This window comes from Salminus brasiliensis, chromosome 19, assembly GCF_030463535.1.
Source record: "Salminus brasiliensis chromosome 19, fSalBra1.hap2, whole genome shotgun sequence".
Taxonomy (NCBI): domain Eukaryota; kingdom Metazoa; phylum Chordata; class Actinopteri; order Characiformes; family Bryconidae; genus Salminus; species Salminus brasiliensis.
Genome location: NC_132896.1, coordinates 10050171 through 10070403, shown reverse-complemented (window position 1 = coordinate 10070403; position 20233 = coordinate 10050171). Strand labels below are relative to the sequence as shown.

General features: G+C 37.9%; 1 protein-coding gene across 1 annotated transcript in view; it reads right to left on the bottom strand.

The window, feature by feature from the left end:
- Positions 1-20136, bottom strand: part of LOC140541546 (uncharacterized) — a 28471-nt gene extending 8335 nt beyond the window's left edge. The window contains exons 1-31 of the mRNA XM_072664220.1: positions 20055-20136; positions 17907-18811; positions 17571-17632; positions 17249-17287; positions 17129-17163; positions 16921-17033; positions 16770-16831; positions 16012-16050; positions 15874-15920; positions 15621-15736; positions 13901-13962; positions 13096-13134; positions 12970-13019; positions 12791-12864; positions 12596-12706; positions 12374-12499; positions 12123-12239; positions 11596-11720; positions 10532-11153; positions 10351-10426; positions 10231-10268; positions 9326-9766; positions 9059-9190; positions 8611-8744; positions 7934-7991; positions 7314-7389; positions 7095-7216; positions 6983-7001; positions 4437-4473; positions 1403-2306; positions 126-187 (exon numbers count right to left, since the gene is read on the bottom strand). Of these exons, the coding sequence (XP_072520321.1) occupies positions 126-187; positions 1403-2306; positions 4437-4473; positions 6983-7001; positions 7095-7216; positions 7314-7389; positions 7934-7991; positions 8611-8744; positions 9059-9190; positions 9326-9766; positions 10231-10268; positions 10351-10426; positions 10532-11153; positions 11596-11720; positions 12123-12239; positions 12374-12499; positions 12596-12706; positions 12791-12864; positions 12970-13019; positions 13096-13134; positions 13901-13962; positions 15621-15736; positions 15874-15920; positions 16012-16050; positions 16770-16831; positions 16921-17033; positions 17129-17163; positions 17249-17287; positions 17571-17632; positions 17907-18707 (4739 nt within the window). The 5' untranslated portion in view covers positions 18708-18811; positions 20055-20136. The remainder of the gene's footprint in view (positions 1-125; positions 188-1402; positions 2307-4436; positions 4474-6982; positions 7002-7094; positions 7217-7313; positions 7390-7933; positions 7992-8610; positions 8745-9058; positions 9191-9325; positions 9767-10230; positions 10269-10350; positions 10427-10531; positions 11154-11595; positions 11721-12122; positions 12240-12373; positions 12500-12595; positions 12707-12790; positions 12865-12969; positions 13020-13095; positions 13135-13900; positions 13963-15620; positions 15737-15873; positions 15921-16011; positions 16051-16769; positions 16832-16920; positions 17034-17128; positions 17164-17248; positions 17288-17570; positions 17633-17906; positions 18812-20054) is intronic.
- Positions 20137-20233: the final 97 nt, after the last annotated feature.

Sequence of the window (20233 nt, the reverse complement as noted above, 5' to 3'; positions counted from 1 at the left end):
ATGTCTCACAAATAGAAAAATCAAAACAAAACAAAACACCACACACCATATCATCATATATTAAACATTATATCAGTACATATAAGAACTTTAGATATTTAAGAAAATGTTTTGTGTGTACATACAATTGCAGGAGGACTCTCCTGTTTTCGGCATGCCGCATTCCAGTTGTGTGTTGATTCCATTCCTGTAAAGAAACACCAAAAGGCCACAGTAAAGTTTCTTTTACTAAAAAAGATAATAGTTTGATGTTATCTCTCCTTAATTACATCCAATTACCATTAATTTAACAATGAAAACAAGTGAATTTGATCTCATTCATACCTAAACAAATCAACAGCCTAGAGGGCATCTGTTAAGGTCTAGATCAGGGGTCGGCAACATGTGGCATCCAAAGCCGCATGCGACTTTCTCCCTTTAGACTTCACACCATAATAGCTCAAAATGAAGCAATACCAAAGTTCCGTAAAATAATCCCTTGTCAAATCATTAGAAAATACCACACACACACAATTAGAATTAGAATGAACATAATGTGCAGCTGCTAATTTATCTCCTCTTAGGCTTAATGTTTTGCTTTCACTACTAGCTTGGCCTAGGAGCAGATATCTGACTGCTTAAGAGGCCGCTGCATGCGGAACAAGGTGCGCCACAGAATGTCCTGAAACTCAATTTGTTTTTACTGATGGTGTATACAAGACCAGCGAGTTCAAGCACCTTCCAACTGCTTTCAGAGCTACTTAATTTCATTGCTGCTGCTGTATTTACCCAGAAATAAACCACAGAGACCACATGGTCTTAAACTTAGACCATAGTTAGACCAAAGTCACAACCTTAAAAACACACAGTAAGACTAAATTTGGCTTACTGCAGTGAATGGGGGAAAAAAAAAAAAAAAAAAAAAAAAAAAAAAAAAAAAAAAAAAAAAAAATTCCAGTAGTACTACTGCTCTCATTGTATCATTTCAAGATGGAGTCTGAACAAACCTCAAGAGAATGGCTGGGTTGTCTGCAAACACGTGTTTTTAACTACAAACCTTCTGCAATGGAAGCTTACAGTTCTGTTTACACTACACCAATTAGATGCTACAAAAAGGATAATGGGACAGAATTGGGACAAAACCACTCATTTCCATTGCCGACCCCTGTTCTAAACAAACAGTTCCAAAAAGAAAATTCGTTTTCTGAGGGCTTAATGATTTGCAATTATTAACTGCCTATTAAAGAAGACCCTGCAAATAAAGAGGGACAAGGACTACATACACTAAATGTGTACATTGAAAGAAATTTCTGCAGCATGCACTGGACCAAAGGCAAAATGCACTCAAGTTATTTGCCATAAGCCTGACGTTCGTGGAAAGAAAGTGTGTGTGTTCAAGAAACAAGTGTACTGAACTACTCACCATGGTCGAATGTACATCAAAGTCACAAAGGCAGCACACATGAGGAAACATTTGTGGCATGACTCCCAAGAAATCTTGTATTTTTCCCTGAGACGGAGCTCCAATTCTTCGCTGCATAAAGAGATCGTCAGACGTTGAAGACGAGCCCATGCCAAGGCCACTATAGTGGTCAGTGGAAAGATCAGAATACTGGCGGCCTCTGATGCTGCTGCTGCTGCTACTACCATAATCTAGCATATCGTTCCCACGAGTAGAGACATCTTGCATTGAACTGTAGCCAAAATTGCCCTGTGAGGTGCGGCTCTGACTCTGCCCCGTGGAGAGGTCCAGGCGTCCTCCCTGCATGTCTCCCCAGTCATCACGCCCTCCTCTATATGAAGTGTCTGAGGAGAGCGACGGCAGGTCACCTGACAGATTCTTACGATTCTTAAGTTGCATGATAAGATGGGGCAGCGTCTCCACACTGATGTTTTCCTCTGGAACCTGGGCCAGCACATCCAGGTCGGTGGGCGAGAGACCAAGACTAGCAAACAGCTTCATGGTATTGCTAAGGTGGCTACCCACTCTGCGGGGCAGCTGAGAGTCATTGTCTTGTCCGTCCCCTCCACCCAAGCCCACCATGCCGCCGACATGCTGGGAAGCGGAGCTGTAGGGATCAGGGTTAGACTCACTCATGTTATAGTTTAAAGTTTCAGCGGCAGCCAAGAGCCCACGGCCGACAGCAAAGCCTTTCTGACCACCATCTGGGGTCAGCTTTTGGGACATGGCTTTAAAAACGCTGAGCTTCAGATAGATGATAAAAAGAAATGAATGAATCAGATGATCAAATTGTCCCAAGAAGGACAGTCCGTGGATAAAAGTCCAAGTGCCAAAGATAAGCCAACGTTGAGAAAGGGTAGGTCCTCTTCAATGACAGTACGAAACAGGTCTGCAGAAAGACAATGGAGCAGTGATTTCTAGCATGCCCTCAATTGTTCAGCAGTGCCACAGGAAAGCAAGTCAGTGAACTCTACAAATTTAGACAATGAAAAAAACTAACAGCTGACATGATAAACTGCCCAACTGCTACATGCCATATTGGTATGAAGATCTACAGGAAAGACAATATGGATTATTTAGTGTGTAACAGAGCTTTGAAGAGAAATGTTAAGATTTAGAACTACGCATATCCTTCAAATGTCAGGAAGGAAAGAGAGCATTGCATATCGCAGTCAGGAGAGGAAAACCAGAGACATGATGCACGTGATCGTCTTTTTTTTTTTTTTATAGCCAGAGAACTATGGGAGAAGCAATCAACAATGGGTATCTCAGTTGGGCAGGAACGTGTCAGGAGAACACACAGTACTTTATCTCCAGATGTCCTTGGATAGAGAAATTCTTCAAACAACTGGATAGCCTTTAATTGGAAGCAGATTTAGAAACAGCAGTGAGCATGTAAAGAAGCACATGGAGTTACCAGATTAACAGATCAACAAGGCATTTTCTCTTCAGCCAAAGACAGCTACACACTTAATGGTCACCAAAATCGAATTCCATGAGCACAAATGGTCAGAATGGCTTTCATTACAGAAAAAGACAAACCAAATTGTCAAAATGTAGAATGCAAAGTCTGTTCACTTCTTTTTATAAGGAACAAATATAACTAGAACAATTTGAATAAAAATCACAGCATCAGAAAGTCAAAGAGAATAGTTTTAGGCTAGCTTGTAGCCCAAAAACTTTAAGAATCGAGTTAAGTTATATGTTACTGTTATACGATACAGTGCTGCCCTTAGACTTTTTGTGCAGCATTGGTTGTTGACGGGGAGCATAAATGCTGTTATTTGAAGTGTGTTTTTTTTTTGTGTACGCTGGTAACCATTGGCATGCTGCTAAACACAAGGGAAAACAAATATTCAAAGCATATGGGCACTTCATGCATGTGCGCCTGCTGCTACACGACAAATGTAATAGCCTGCACTGATTAACACTACTCAGCAGTTGGACTATAGATGATGTTTTGGAGCTGTGCTCAAATCAAACTTTTCAGCCCCTTTTCCAAGTGGAGTTTCAAAGTTTCAAAGGTCCAGCCAGGAAAATACTTTCTGCATAGAAGAGATGAAGAAGGAATTTTCTTAGATTACGGTCAAAATGAAATGCACCGTGTGAAAATGGCAGGGGTGTAACACTTTAAATATTCTTAGAAAAAAGGTCATTTCATTTACTTGTATAATGCAGGTCCACCTTCTGAAATGCATAACGTATGATAGGAGCAGCTTGACTCGACCTCACTCTATAGAGCTCGTTAGTCTGGTCAACCAAAACAGATGAACTGATGGACAGTAGGGAGAAGAGATGAATGGGAGATATGGGGGTAAAGGCCTTACATGCAAAGCGTTTTGAGTTTTAAAGCTGAAGGATGTGTGAAGTTACAGGTTCAGAAACGTACGGCGGTAACAGGAGGAATCGGATGGAAGCATGGAGACTCTTTTCATTGCTTAAGAGACCAGACGATATTTAAGAATTTCATGAACTGATTGTAGGAAAAACACCCAGACGAAGCTGAAGTCGACTTATTGGACTCGTCTGTTCTGTTCAGTAGTTTAATGCAGGAGGCTGCAGAGCTGCACACACACAACTGCTGCATCTTTTAAGGAGGAAAATCCAACTATGCTAAGCTAAGCTAAGTTAAGCTAAGCTGCAAACTACTAAGCTCCTAGCTACCGTCAGTGAGTTAAACTAGCTAGCTAAAACATATTTAAACAAGAGTTGCGAGTCACTACTGTCATTTTAACCATCCGATTATTATTAATACCTGATAATTAACGATGCTTTCCTAAAATGAAACATCACTGCACAAAATATTCTCCATGTAAACCAGAGCAGCAGCCTCACAGCTAGTGCTAGCTGAAGTTGCACAACGGCCAACTGCACAGAAAGCTCAACGGCACCCTAGACCTGTTCACTCAAATGCACTTTAGTCGTGATTTTACACCTAGTACTGACATTAAGCATTATTCTCTCTTTTTATTTAGAATGACAAACATTAACTTACATTTTGTCGCGGTTGTATTTCTCCTCAGGCTGCAAAACTGAAAACAAGTCAAACACGAATCAGCCGATTGACCTCCGCTGATTCGAGTCTTTTTCCTGTGCGAGGAGCACACTGACGTCTAGAGCTTTGTTTTTCTCTTGTTTTATTTTATTTATTTATAGTTTATTTTATTACTTTCCTGTGATTTTCATTTTAAAACTATATAAGTACAATCAAAGTTGATTTTTTTCGATAGCTAATGTAGGGTGATTCTTCTTATTATTTTTTTGGATGTCATTTTATCATGGTAACTTTATAAAAACAAATGATTTTATCGTGTCATCGGAAGAAGGGCTTGTTATACTATATTTTATATCATAGTCAGCAAAGAATTCGGTAGGAGTTTTGGCACGGTGGGAAGGTGCTAAATCCTGCTGGAAAACGATTTTGGACAGCAGATGGAAGCATGAAGCGCTTAACAATGTCCTGGCAGGCGGCTGCGTTAACTTTGGACTTGGTGGACCAACAGCAGCAGATGATCTGACACCCCAAACCATCACAGACTGTGGAAACTTAAGAGTTCAAATGTGTATTTATTTATTTATTATAATTTTTTACCCATATTTGGATAACCTGAAAAGGTTCAAAATCACACAAAAAAAATCAACCTGCTTTTGAAAAGAGTCACTAGTTGAATCACTTAAAAAGATTTGAATCTAAAGCCTAAATCACAGATTCAAATCACAGACTTAATCAAATAAAAAGGTGCAAATCACTTTTGAAAATGTCTAAATAGCTACTGGAAATATAATCAGGGTCAATTAATTTGAATAAAATTTAAGTAATGGTTAAATGTAATGACTTAAAAAGAGTTTGAATCGCAAAGGCTCAAATATTAGGGTTTAAGTAACTGAAGCGCTTCTAAAAATGTTTTGATTGCATTTAAAAAGATCAGCATCACTGTTCAAACTGTGCTTATAAAGAGGATTTATGGTTTTGTTTATCGCTTCTTAAACGATTCGAGTTGCTTTTGAAACGTCTTGGCTCAAATAGGTCTGAACTGCTCTTGAATCGCTTTCAAAAAGATCTGAAGTATTTAAAAGTGGTCTGAATCACTTTCTTAACACATTTTAAAAGATCCGAATCACTCTGAAACGATTCAGTATTCATTCAAATGTAAAACATATATAACGATGTAACTTTTTTATGTACAATTGGTTTGAAAAGCTTAAGCTATAGCGTTATCACTAACAGACACTAACAGGCGGTGCTAACCGATGTGTTTTCTCAGTTCGTGTATTAACACATTATCTGTTATTATCTTTTCTGGTGGACTAGCTTTACGTTTTTAAAAGCGCGATTCTGTAAAGGTTTTATAACTGAGGTTATTTGATTGACAAACTCAGTTGTGCTGCTCGGTGACTGATTTAGGACAGTCATTTAGGACAGTCTGCTGCAAGTAAATGCTAACTGTTTTCAGAGAAAGTCCCACCTTCCAACAAAATGAGCCAATCAGCTTGCTGGTTAAAATTCTTTGCCCCTCCCTCCTCCAAAAATCATCTAGTTCTGTGACATTCTTGGGTCACATTGCATGCACTGCTCTTCTCAGGTCTAGACACAGTTTACAGATGTTTAGGTACGGGAACTGTGAGGACCATGGCATTCATCTGGCATCTTTTGAGGTAGCTCATTATGGATTTATAGGATCATTATTCTTCTGTAGAAAACATCTTCTCCTCATATTCAATCTTGTAACAGACCGTGTGATATCTGCTTCCAGTATTTAATTAAATACATTCCTTTAAACATTTCTGACACAGAATTTTGTAGTGAGGATGCAGGAAAGGTTTACTTCTGATGGTTTTTTCACGTCTTCAACAACAAAGTCATGTCATGTTTGTGCAGGTGCCTCTGGAGAGTAGCACAGCTTCTCACCTGCTTAGTTCTCAATCCTATGTGCAGTTCTCATAGAAAGCATCTCAGAACAACAAAGCTAGAGCTGTGACAAAATGTTAACAAGGACCACTAGCCTGACTGTAAAAAGATATTTTAGATAACAATATAAACGTTTATAGCTTGAGTGGTCAGTGCAAGTCCTTTTCTCTTTACTTTATAGTTCATCCCTTTTAAACAAGTTTAGAGAACAGATTGCTTAATCAGCTCCTTGCAGTGTGAGAACAGTGCATAATGGAAAGCTTATTATTTAAAACAAACATTAAAAACTTAGATGATCAAGAGACCGCACACAGTAAACTGTCCAACAACAGACTAAATGCCTGCAGCAATCCTATACAGTTGTTTTATTGTGAACCTATTAACATCAACATAACTCTACTGAAATGAGAGTGAAAGGTGCCCCATATAAAAAGTTAAATCCCATCATTGCTTTAAACCAAAGATAAAACTAGACGCCAATAAGTCAGGGAAAGACGGGAGGTAACTTTCTGCTGCAAACAGGATAATGCCATGTTGCAGAATGAATAGTACATAGTATGCCTTCAGTGTATATAATGCTTTTATACATATTGTTTCCACTGAGTATTCCACTGCTCATCTTCAGGCTGAGCCACTTTTGTTCTTGTGTTCCTAGAAAACAACCAAGATTAAAAAATACATTAAAAAAACATAAAAAAAACAGATCTTCAAGACAGACAAAGTAAGGCAACCAAAAACCTTTACCTTCACTTTCTCACAGTGCGATAAGCTCCTACAGTGTTCATCTTTTGCCTCCTCTTCACTAGCATAGATGACATTGCACAGGTTGCAGAAGTAGCCCACTACAGGACGGACAAACTCTGTCCCTGTGAACAAACCATGCACGTTGAGTATATCTGTACATCCTTGTTACCAAGCTCAAGTATATGTGAAAAGACATAAAGATACACTAGGGGTTCTTACCAACTGGCTTGTTTGGTTTGTCAGGTTCAATCAGAGACTCCGCTTCAGCAACACCCTGGTCACCTTCAGTGGACTTCTGAGGAAGTACAGTGTTTCAAAATGACATTGTATTTAAGTGTTTATCATTTTTTTATATTTTATTGCACTATACTATTGCATATACCATAAAATACCATTTAAATATTATATTACACAGATATGAATATGTTGCCTGAAGCCTGAGACTTCTTTTTAATATGCATTTATGGCAGAGAGGTACATGCTAGGTGTTCTCACACAAACAGTAAAGAACTTTATTTAAAGATTATTTTTAAATAGTATATCAAATTTGTTGTGTTGCAGAAATTGTGACCCCTGGTTCCTATTATCACCACTGTAGTTTTCAAAAATCATTGACTGACATTGTTTATATTATTAATTAACAAATTATACAAAAAGAAAACATATATATAAAGAGGGAATTGTCCAGGACCAGAGTTGACTGAATATTTGACAGTGTTGGTCCAAACTTAAATTCTTTGTATATAAATGTTGATGGCGTGTCTTAGACATGCATTAGAGTAACTGACCTACACTTCCCACTTACCACATTTGCTTATTAAATAGACACTTGTACTCACCTTAGAGTTTGCACCTTTACTGCTTTCCTCCTCATCAGAATCAGAATCAACATTAAACCTACAAGACATGAATCAACAGATCTAAACGTCACCGCCAGTCATAGTCAAGAGTCTTAAGCCCTATTTGGACGAGATTCATTTTACATAAGGAGGTGGTGTAATATATTTTTACTACAGGACGTCTGTAACATTTAAGAATGTCTAAGCGTTGGCCCAATTCACATGAGCACTTTGGTATGTTTTATAGCCTTCCTCTGCTTCATAAGCAGATTTTCGTACTTTGATTTTCAGATGCTCAGCCAGCTGCTTAGAGAATCCCATTTTTGTGGAAAGTTAGCATAAGGTTTGAAAAGTTAGCTCTAGAATTCCTAATGGCAACTCCTGACTTGTCTGACTGAGATCTAATGAGTCAATTAAGGCCTAATGAATTAATCGCTCCTCTTATAACATGACACAATTACTATATTTGTCTTAATTAAATATGAACTATGGATAAACATCTTTCACATTCAAAAATCAACATAATCTGCAATTTGGTCAGAGGATCCTAATCACAACAATATTTGTATTCTGGTAAAACTACAAATTATTGGCCACTATTGATTAAAACAGGCTTAAGTCCTGCTACCAAGATTTAAACCTTAGTAAAATAATTAAAATCCATTTAAAATACCTACCCTGTTGTTGGCAAACTGCTGTATTTCTCAGACACTTTAATCTTCAAGACGTTACCACGGAACGCAATGTCTAGATTTTTTGCATCAGCTGCAATTTTTTCAGCATCAGAAGCTTGCACCATCTCGACAAATCCCTTTAAGAAAGCAAAATCTTTTTTAACAAGTAATTTTCAATTCTAATATATAAAATGACCTAATTACATTTACATTTATCAGCCAAACATATAATTGCCACAATATAACAGAGAGAGAGAGCACAGCATGCTGAAATGCTGTGGTGTACAGGACAATTGTGGTGCATGTTTACTGGTACTGAAATAATACTGTAAAAATGGCACTAGAGCTTATTAAAACTTAGCACTCACCCTGGGGTTTATATGGAACAACTCCTGGTCTGCTAAGAATGAATGATTAAAAAAATGCAAAAAAGGGCTTTCGCCTGATTTACCTTGTTACTACTGCGTATTAAACAGAAGTGCTGTACTTCTCCGTATCTCTTTGCAATATTCATAAAATCTGAATCCGTGTAGTCTTCAGCCTTTGGAAGGTTTCTAATGTAAAGTACTTTCCCAAAGGTTTCCTGAAATGCAGACAAAATGCATTATCATTTAATGTTACTGAACACCTTTGTTAAAATTCCTAATTTAAAGACAGCAGATTCTTAACAACGTTAACTAATAAAAAAAACAGATGCTACTGGACCTGTTCAGTTTACCTTTATTTCCTCTGTGTCTTTCTTTCCTTCCTGTTGCCCTGTACACTGATCAGCTATTGGTGATCCTTCCTCTGAGCCCTTGGTCCTGCTAATACTTTCATCTTTTGATGATTCTGCTTGTTCTTTGCTATACTCAGAGTCTGTGATTGTAGCAGGAGTTGGCAGATTTACAGTTTCTGTTACCTCTGAGCTCTTGGTCTCAGTGGTTGTTCTGCTGATACTTTCTACTTTTGGCGATTCTGGTTGTTGTTTGCAACCCTCAGACTTCGTTGAGGAAGCAGGAGTTGGTAGACTTACAGTTTCAGTTACTTCAGAGCTCTTGGTTTCAGCAGTTGCTCTGCCGATATTTTCTTCTTTTGGCACTTCTGGTTGTTGTTTGCTATTCTCAGAGTCCATCAAGGAAGCAGGACAGTTTACATTTTCGGTCACTTCAAGCGTTCCCTGGAATGGTTCACAACACAAATTACAGAATAAAAAAAAAAAAGCCAATGTAAAGGGTTATAGTTCACTACATTACTGACTGATACATACATTCTGAGAATACATTATACGGACCAAAGTATTGGGACACCTGCTCATTCATTGTTTCATCCCAAATCAAGGGTATTAAAAAGCCAGGGAAGGCCATCGACTAAATTTTAGACCACTGCTGTGAGCACTTCATTCCCTTCAGCAACAAGAGCGTTAGTCAGGTCAGGATGTTGGACAATCACAATCCCAACTCATCCCCAACTAATCCCACAGTATCCCAAAAGTATTGGATGGAGCACCATCCATCATTTCAGAGAACACAGTTCCACTGCTAAAAATCATTTTATAATTTGGAGAGAATTCTGTATGTGCATCGCAAGGTTTCTTTTTAAAATCTCTGAATCACAAGAATCAACCCCAAAAACTTCACTAACCTCAGGCTTCTCCACTGAAGGATTTTGTTCACTTGATTCTGAAATGCAAATTAGAGCAGTTACTCACAAATTTCCTTGTTACAAAAACAAAAATAAAATCTGTTGCAAAAAAAACAATACCATCTGATGATTCTTCTTCCACAAGTTCATCTAAAGTGATGCAGTTTTCAAGGCTGTCCGGAAAGCCAGGATCCTCCTAAAAAGAAACCAAGAAGACTCTTTATACTATACTACTAAAATCACACACGCATGTATTGAATGTGTAGTTTGAAATGTTTACTTTAAAAAATACCTCCTTTACCTCAAAGGTTTTGTCAGTCTTTGATGCATACTCTGAAGTCAGTACTGTATCCATTGTGCCTAAGGCTGGATTCTTCTGTCTTTGGTCAGCTGAATTCTTCTCTTCTACCACTGTAGCTGATGGATTTTCTTCAGACATGACTGCTGAGGTACTGGATGTCTTATTTTTCATGTGAGCAACTTCATCTGTTTTATGGTCTTGGTCCATCTTCTGGTCATCTGTGGGCTCATCATCATCATGTTGCAATTCTTCTCCATCATCTGCTATAACCGCTAGCCCTTCAATGTCACTGTCTGAATCCATGGTCACAAAATGTTCACTGCTGGCACCTATCTTAACTTCCTCACTTGACTTTGTAGATTCATCTTTAACAGAAGGACATGAGGAAACTGATGACTTTTTTGTAGAGGTTTTTGGCCTGTCTTTGGATTGTCGTTGTTCATCTCGCTCTTTTGATCTGGAACTCCTAGATGAGCGGGTCCTCTCTGAAGAGCGAGTTCTCTCTGAAGAACGCCTTCTTTTAGGGCTAGGACTGTCCCGTCGATTACTGCGTCTTCTAGGGCTAGACTCCTTCTGTGGGTTGGAGCTCAGCAACTGGGCTTTGTCAACAGGTGGTCTGTCTCTGAATCACAAGGAGACAAAAACTTAATGAAAATGATGAAATCTGATTAAATTAATAAAAATGGATGAATACCTACAAACACCTTTATATAAGGCTGCACGATATTAGAAAAAACTAGACGTTGCAATAATTTATTGTTACCATATACATATTCATAATTGTAGTCATATTAATAAACACATGAATTTTCACAAGATTTCTCCAGAAGTTAGTTCTCTAGAAGTTATATCATGACATCAAACATGTCATGATATTAATAATGCATTCTGTGTATTGACGATTGGAGTAAATAAATCATATTGGACAATTATAATCTGTCTTTGGTAGATCTGCACATGTGCACAATGTGATGAGAATGCTGAAACGATATATTGTGCAGCCCTAGTTTATTACATAAAATAAATACACTTATACAGTAATCAAACTTAATAAAAGTGCTTACATCAGTGTTTCATATTCGGATGAGAAGGTGATTTGAATTGTTTCTCCTTTTAGTTTGAGTGGCTTGGCTGAATAGTGATAAACCAATTTCTTTGCATCTGCTGAATTAGTCATTTCCACAAACCCCTGTGAAAGAAACGCACTGGTCCTTACTTTATAAGATAAAGTAAAAAGTTCTTTTGTAGAATGAATAATAAAGCACACAAAAATATAAAAAAGGATGTAAACAGATAATTTCTTCCTGTAAACAGAGTATTCCTTCTTAGGACAATATTCAGATATTACTTGGATGTAAATATTGCTAATTTGGCATCAGCCCAACACTCATTGTCATATGATCAAATGTGGAGATTAAATAGATTCTTTAAGAATAGATAACTAAAGTTTATCATTTAATAGCAATCTTTCTTAAATCTACACGGTGTATGTTATTGTATATATGTTATTATAAGTAACAACAATGGTTAATATGGCCTGTAGTTCTAAACGTTTGACCAGTAGCATGTGAGCTTTTTATGGCATCTATACCTGGCTTGGCAGGAACAAGGAGTTTTTTACAGGTCCAAAACGTTTAGCAATGTCCATCAACTCGGAAGTGGCACCATCTCCAGCAGGTAATGGGGAAAAGGAAACAACTCGGGAACTCTGTGATAAAACCAGACATACTACTTTCACAAAATAGAAATTCACAAAATTGAAAGTTAAAGAAAAAAACGATACCGCTTCGGATGATAGTATATAAAAATAAAGTGCTCAAATACTACCATGCTTAATTTTACCTGAAGTACACTGAAAGCTGTGGAGACAGAAAATTCTATCTGTTTTTCTTGAACTGCTAAAGGATTATGAGTGAAATATTTCACTACATCCTCTGACTGTTCTTTTGATCCCATTTCCACTAAAGCCTAAAAGAACACAGAGAACAATATATAAAAAATAGTATATCATTTATAACACATAACAAACACATGAGTGAAAGAAGTAAACCGATTGTTTCATACCAGTGTTGGGAACATCATGACTTTCACAACTTTTCCAAACTGCCCAAGCAATTCTTTCAGGTATTCTTCTTCCACTGTATTGGCTACAAATTTAACGCTGACCACTTTTCCCTGTGTTAATACATAAGTAATAATTACTGTCAACATTTGAGAAAAAATACTACATAAAAACAGAAATTTCAGCATACAACTGACATGACTGTTTACTGTTGTCTTCAACTTTTTTTCCTTTTGTCTTCTCTTTTTTTGCATCTCCAGTTGGGCTTCATCTAGTAAGAAGTGCAGTACAATGGCAAGCCATTAATTCCAGGAAAATTAAACATTTTAGAGAGAGAGAGAGAGAGAGAGAGAGAGAGAGAGAGAGAGAGATTTACCTGTGTACCTCTCAGTGGATTTGGCCTGTTCTGTCACTTGGAACTCATTCCTAATAAAATTACAAAGGTTAAACAACTAAAGCAATCCAACAGTCTAAATATGGTTACAATTTTTAGGGTACTTACCTCCTAGCAGATTTAATCTGCTGATCCCACTCCGGATACCTACAGAAAGGAATGAAATAATTTAAAATCACAACTAGAGTTCATTCAGATCTTTCAGATCTATCAGATCTATCTGTCAATTCATTTATAATTAGTCTATGCACAGCCTTAAGTCCCATTCACACAAAGTCTGTGTTTTACAAAAGAACGAGTGCAAGTCAAGTTGAAAATAACACACGTATATCAACAAGGTCTATCCCAACTGTGACGTCTCGTATTATTAAAATCGAGGGTGACCAATCAGAGCTCCATTGTCATACAGCAGAACACAAAAAAGCTCATATGACGATCAGCAACACATTGACTATAAAATGCAGAGGTTGAAGAAAATATATGGCGGAGCAGTACTGAAAGGCTGGGTAATGACTGAGTAAAGATGTAGGCAATTTATTTTTGTTTGTTTGTTGGTTTTTTAAAGTCTGTTCATGTCCACAAAGAACCGTAAACTATAGTTTTCCCGCTAATGACCACTTGTGCATAGGAGCAAAAGGGGACAGGCAGCAGAGAAAAACAATGAGCGGAAATTTATAAGAGCTATGTACTTTCTAGCCCCTTTTACTGAGCACAGATGGCAAAAAAAAACATGCCGGATTTGGAGTTAAGGATCAACTATGGTACAAATCGCCTCCAAAAAAGCATACAAAAAGGCCTTTAAAGTGATGTGGTTATCTAATCTATAATATATAAATAAAAATATAAACATACACAAGCTGGTTACTCTCTTCAATGAACTATTCAGTATCTAGGACTGTTAAAATTGTCTTACTTTTCCACAAGCCCAAGCTGACTGTTCGCATGCTGAACACCTCTAATATGCCATGACCAGTCCTAGGAAAGGAGAGAGAATTAGTCCAGTTTAATTAAAGAAGATCCAAGCTAAAGGAGCAAAATTATTCATTATTTAAAATGGAAAGGATACTGTTTTTTATGCTTTAATCATCAAATGAAAACTACATGAAATTTAAATTAGTCATTAACAGTCACAGATTCCTTGAAAAGTAATCAAACAGCAAGAACAGTTCCTTTGATTTTACTGTACACTAAAACATTCAGATTTGAAATCAAAATATGAATGAGATGTCAGATCACACTTTCAGCTTTTATTTTCTGATATTTAATATTAAACTGATATTGTAACTTTTCTTCAAAGCCACCTATTTTTTTAAGTGAGCAAATATACTAGAACATGTGACTGACAGGTTTTTCTTGTTGCCCAGGCGTGTCCTGTTTGGCTGATTATTTAAACAATTAATAGCTTTGAGCCCTGGGCTTAACCTGTAAAGACTGCATTTGCATTTGATAAATCAACAAAGGCCAGAAAGTTGTCAATGGAAAAAAAACAAAAAACACTGAAGCTGAGAAAAGAGGGGAATCTCAGGCATTGTACAAGCATTGGGCAGAGCTAATCCAACAATTAGAAACGTCCTGAAAAGGAAACCAGTTGGGTTCTAAAAACCAGACATCAAACAGGTCGACCAAGAAAAACAATTAGTTCATGAACACTGCCAGAAGAAATCCCAAAAGCAGTCAGTGGAATCACCAACAACCTCTTTAGGGAAAGGGGAAGGTATCACAATCCACTGATCGAAAAGGACCCCGAGAGTCAAACTACAGCATCAATACAACATACAAACCACTTATCAGAGGGTCAGATTTGGATCTGCAAAGACATACGGAAAAGAACCACAAATGCTCTGGAAGTTTAATGGACTTAAAAGGATCAATTTGGACATCTACCAAAGAAGTCAAAGTGTGGACAAAGAAAGGATCTAACTCATGAAAAAAGAGGAAGACAAAAAAAGATAATCGTGTTTTGGCTTGGACTTGGACTTGTCAGTGTCAGGAGTGGACTAGTCTTTTCTGATATTGTAACTCATGACAATAACAGCATAATGAATTCAGCGATCTACAGAAACATTCTGTCTGAATCTTCCTGTGAGGAATTTCATCATGCTGCAAGAAAATGATCCAAAACACACTATGAACACAACAAAGGATTTAATCAGGGGAAAACATAGACGGTTTTAGACTGGCCAAGTCAATTACCAGACCTTAACCCAACGGACATGAATTACAGTTCCTGAAGAGGAGACTGAAGGAGGATAGCCCTGAAAACAAGTGAAAGAATCTGCAGTAAAAGTCTAGGAAAGCATCACAAAAGAAGACACAAGAGCATAAGTGTGGTGACATCATAGGTTCCCATCTTAAAACAGTTACTTACTTATGTTTTTGTGTTCTTATAAATTTTCCCACATGAAACAGGGTGATCGGTCACCAAATGTGCCAAGCTCCAAGTTGTTTAATGAAAATCAAATTCTGATCTATGGTCTCATTCATCTTTTAACATATAATTCAAATGCCTTCAGAGAACAGCAAAAACAAAGGAATTGTTTCACTTCTTGCTGTGTGTCCAATTTTTCAATGGAGAGTATGTTTTGAGTACGATCAGTTGTACTGGCTCAATGAAAACTGAAAATGCTGCTTACCTTTTTAGAAAGGACAGTAATGTCACAGAGAACACATGCGTAAGGAAATACTGGAGGAGCTTTGCCATGAAAAGCTGAGGCCTCCTTCCTAGTAGGCACCTTATGAAGAGGGTCAACTAAAATAAAGTACAAAGTCTCGATGTTCCATGTTGGTTCCATGTTAAACGAATACACAGCAATACAATAGGAAACTAGGAACTACATTTTTAACATATATGTATAACATATATGTATAAGAGATCATGAACTTTACCTTTTGTCTCAAAGGATTTGGCCTGTGCGGTCACCGGTATGTCATTCCTAATGAAATTACAAAAGACCTTGTCTTTAGAAACAATTAAGTAATTGAATCATGTTGGTGTAGGTGGTTCTTGACACAGTTATTACTTACCTTCTAGCAGATTCAATGCTCTGATCCCAGCCTGGGTATCTGTTGACATAAGAGCAAATATTAGTAATTGTAATTAGTAATTAGTAACAGTAATTGTTTTACAGATAGTCTGTAACCTATGAGAAATAAGTCAATTATCTATCTATCTAAATAGATAGATACTGTGGCGTCACCCTACACCACCCTAATGCTGTTCACCTGGCTTGTTAGCCTGCACGGCCACAGGTGAACGGCATTAGGGTGGACGGGTGAACGGCATAAAAGGGCATGCTCAGTCGCACACGAGAGGAGGAACATGGAGAGCACGCGACAGCTGAGCTGCCAGAAACTGAAATAATCTGTACAGGTGTGTAAGAGACTGCTAGAGCCTGACTATGGCCGTTATGTTCTTTCTTTTTTTTCCGTTTAAGTGGAGGGTACAAAATAAAGGTATGCGTGTCACTTCAGCCCTGTGTTTGTGTCGTCTCAGGTCATGGTGGTCACACCCCTTTCCTCAGAGGTTGTGTCACACTAGACAGATAGATACACAAACACTAATTTAACTATGGACAGTCTTAAAGTTTAATCAGTGTCGTCATTTATTGGCTGAGAAAGTGAGTGTGTTTACATGCACTTAATAATCAGATCATAATTTGATTTTAATAATAATTTGATGTTTAGAGCAACCTGACAACCCTTTCCAATACAATGTAAAGTGGATTTCACAGCTGAGGCAAAGTATCAAACATCACAAATTAAAAGAATAAAAGAGCACTTACTTTTCCAAAAGCTTGAGCTGACTGCTAGCATGTGGAACACTTCTGACATGCACTGACCAGTCCTACAAAATTCCATAAAAAAATAACATTTTAAAATATCTATTACTTATTTTTTAAAACTGGTTAATTAAGAAGTAAATATGCTGCTTACCTTTCCAGACATGACAGTAACACTGCACAGAACACATGCATAAGGAAATACAGGGGGACTTTTGCCATGAAAGTCTGATGCTTCCTTTCTCGTAGGCACATTCTGAAATGGAGCTATTGAAACAGAATATAGAGTGAACATTTTGGCGTACGCCCTAAAAGTGAAACAACATAATTCCAATATGTGACTAGGTGAAGTAAACGTTTACCTCCACTGGATCTGCGATGAGGTGCTGACTCTTTCCTAATGAAAAAAGCAAAATCCAAAATGTGAAAAAAAATAATATAACTGAAGCGTGTTTACAATTCTTACCACAACATGGACTCACCTTGTAGCTGATTCGCTAGTCTGATTCCACTGTGGGTACCTGTAATAAATTGATTTTAATAAATGAATCATAATTTGCTAAAGTAATCTGTGGAGCTTGCAGAAAATGTCATGCTCTTTGTATAAAGCCCAGAAGAATTAGTGTCACAATCTCTAGATGTCCATTGCTAAGGGTACACAACCTGTCACACTGATCATTTACTATGAGTTTTATAGCGGTTTTATTTTATAGCAGTGTAATGACTGTGAAACATTCCCAATATACCATACACACACAACAAAAGAGATATTAGAATCAGTACAATAAGTTCAAGAGTACTTACTGTTTCACAAGTCTGAGCCGACTGTTGGCATGCTGGGAACCTCTAATGTGCACTGACCAGTCCTACAAAGAGAGAGAGAACGACGCCAAATGTATCTAGCCTTGTTTAGAAAGCAGTAAAACGGATTCTGGGATAAAAAGATGATGCATGTTTACCCTTATGTCATATCTACTAGTATGAAAATGGTCTCTATCGTTTCTATTCCATACTGCAACAGATAATGTAGCAATGTAATCTCACTAAACTTACCTCATTTGTGAGAGTTGGTCTTAATTTACAGCTTTACAGTTTTATTTGGTGAACAAGTTGTCATGCTGTTTCAGAAAAATTACTTACCTTCTCATTCTGGACAGTGATATTGCACAGAACGCATGTGTAAGGAAACCCTGTGGGAAGTATGCCGTTGAAGTCTGATGCCTCCGTCCAGGTAGGCATGTTAAAAGCGCCCGGTGACATGAGATGCGAATGCTCAACATTTTGCGTAGTTCCACTATTGTACTCAACATAAGAGTGTGAAACAGTTGAAGGCATCTCTGGGGTTGCAGAGGTGTGAGGCTGAGTTGCTTCACTGGAGTGGCCGTAGTTCAGAACATTGGACGCTTTACGGCTGGAGGATCCAGCAGTAGTACTAGTGCTCACCCCTAAGCCAGTTTTTCGAGGGTTCCCCCAGCGATCTTGCCAGCTTTGAACTTGCTCTGGAGGGAGTGGGAACGTTGAACGTGTAGATCGTTGTAATGGATACTCAACAACGTCTTCATGGCTGCTGCTCTTCCAAGCATGAGATGATGAATTGTTGCAGGGCTGCGTTGTGCTGGACCTAGATGAAGAAGTGTTGGATGATTTGTGTTCTTTGATCTGTAAAAGCAGTTTTGGAAGAGTCTCGACCGTGATGAGATGCTCGGGAAGTTCTGCAAGCAAGGAGAGGTCGCTCGCGTCCAGTCCACAGCTATGGAGAAAGGAAAGAGCCTTTCCTGGAACAAGAACAGAAGAGTCTGTAGCTCTGCTGGAAGATGTTGTAGGAGGCCCTGATTCCTGAGATGCTGATCTATCTCTCGGCCTGTAAACGTCCGAGTCTCTCTGGTATGAATCTGGATATGCGTCATCCGGAGAGCTTCGGTAGGAGTAACGCTGAGACATGCTAGTGGATTTAAAATTTTTGTTAGATGATAAAACGTTTCGATGAAGACGACCGAAGGCTGGTGCAGCTGTTCGAGGAAGATGAGAAGCAGATTGTCATCCACCTGTCAATAAAGGTTGTAGATAAGAAGAAAACCATACATATGTGCGGTCAAGCTCCCGCTTGTTGTCCAAGTAGGGGGCCAACTAATTGGGGGCTTACCTTCAAACATGAGCAAGAACGAATCCAAGACAATTTTTAATCAAATCTAGCCTGGAATAACACACACACACACACACACACACACACACTGTGCGATGTGATGGTAGTTGTTGCTCTTCCTGTGGGGTAGTGGTGTTATATAGTTTGAGCATAATGATGTATTTTAATGAAGTCTTTAAGAAGAAAGATTGGATTGATATTGGAAGAGTTTTTTTGGGCCATCTGTAGTAAACATGTCAGATTTCCTCTTTGGCTTTCTGAGGATAGATACACAAGACTTGCTACTTCTGACAGCAGGACATGTCGTCTTACATTTAAGACATTTGTACCAATCCTCGAAGTGTCAGGATAGAAAAATAATATTTAGAAATATAAAATCTCCTTTGTTTAACAAATCATTCCCTCAATTTAACAAGTCATCCCCTCAGTGGAGAAAGGGGTGAACTGAGGGAACAATGTATTTAGCTAAGGGAACAGATAGATATTGTAGGTAGAGGAGATGTATGCTACATTGAGGAAATGATTAAATCAATGGATCTTTTTATTAATTAGAGGGGACATTTTGAGGGATTTCTTTTTTTCGAGGGAATGATCTGCAAAATTTATGGGGAATGCATTTATTATATAGTTATATAATATGTAAATATTATTTTTCTACCTTGATACTACAGGGGTTCAGTAGCTAAGTTTGCTGTCCTCCAAAGGAACAAATTAAATGAGCTATGCTAATGTTATGGACTTATACAACACAGAGTAAAGGAAGTAGCTCACAACAGTGGCCAGAATTAGAGCTAGCTATAGTATAATTGACTACAGCAGTGTTTACAATGCTAGCTCTCAAGCTATCGACTGCCAGGTAATTAAATAATACAGATAACGTTAGCTAGATATGTACAGTAAGCTAAATTGTTTTTTATGAACAATTTAACTGGCACTAGCTAATTTGTTGGGGTTTTGTGAAGTGAGTGATTTGGCTCTCAATCAAGCATTAGCTAGCTAACATCATCAGCAGCCCACAGCTGTAGCTAGCGACCAACCCTCCTGTAACGTCTCGTTACGACTAACGTGACCTAATGTCCAACGGCGGCAAATGAAACTATCTACAGTTCTGTAATAAAAACTGAGCTGGAGCTGGAAAAACATACCTTTATAAATTTAATCGTTGACTTGAAAGGACGACATCCAGCTAAGGAAATTTCCGTAAGGTAGTAAATCACTGGTGTCAAAATAAAAGTCTCTACGCGCAGCAGGTCTAACAGTCTACAAAACATTTGTCATTTTTTGTGTTTAAAAGGTATAGATAATCAAATTTGCCTTTTTCAAT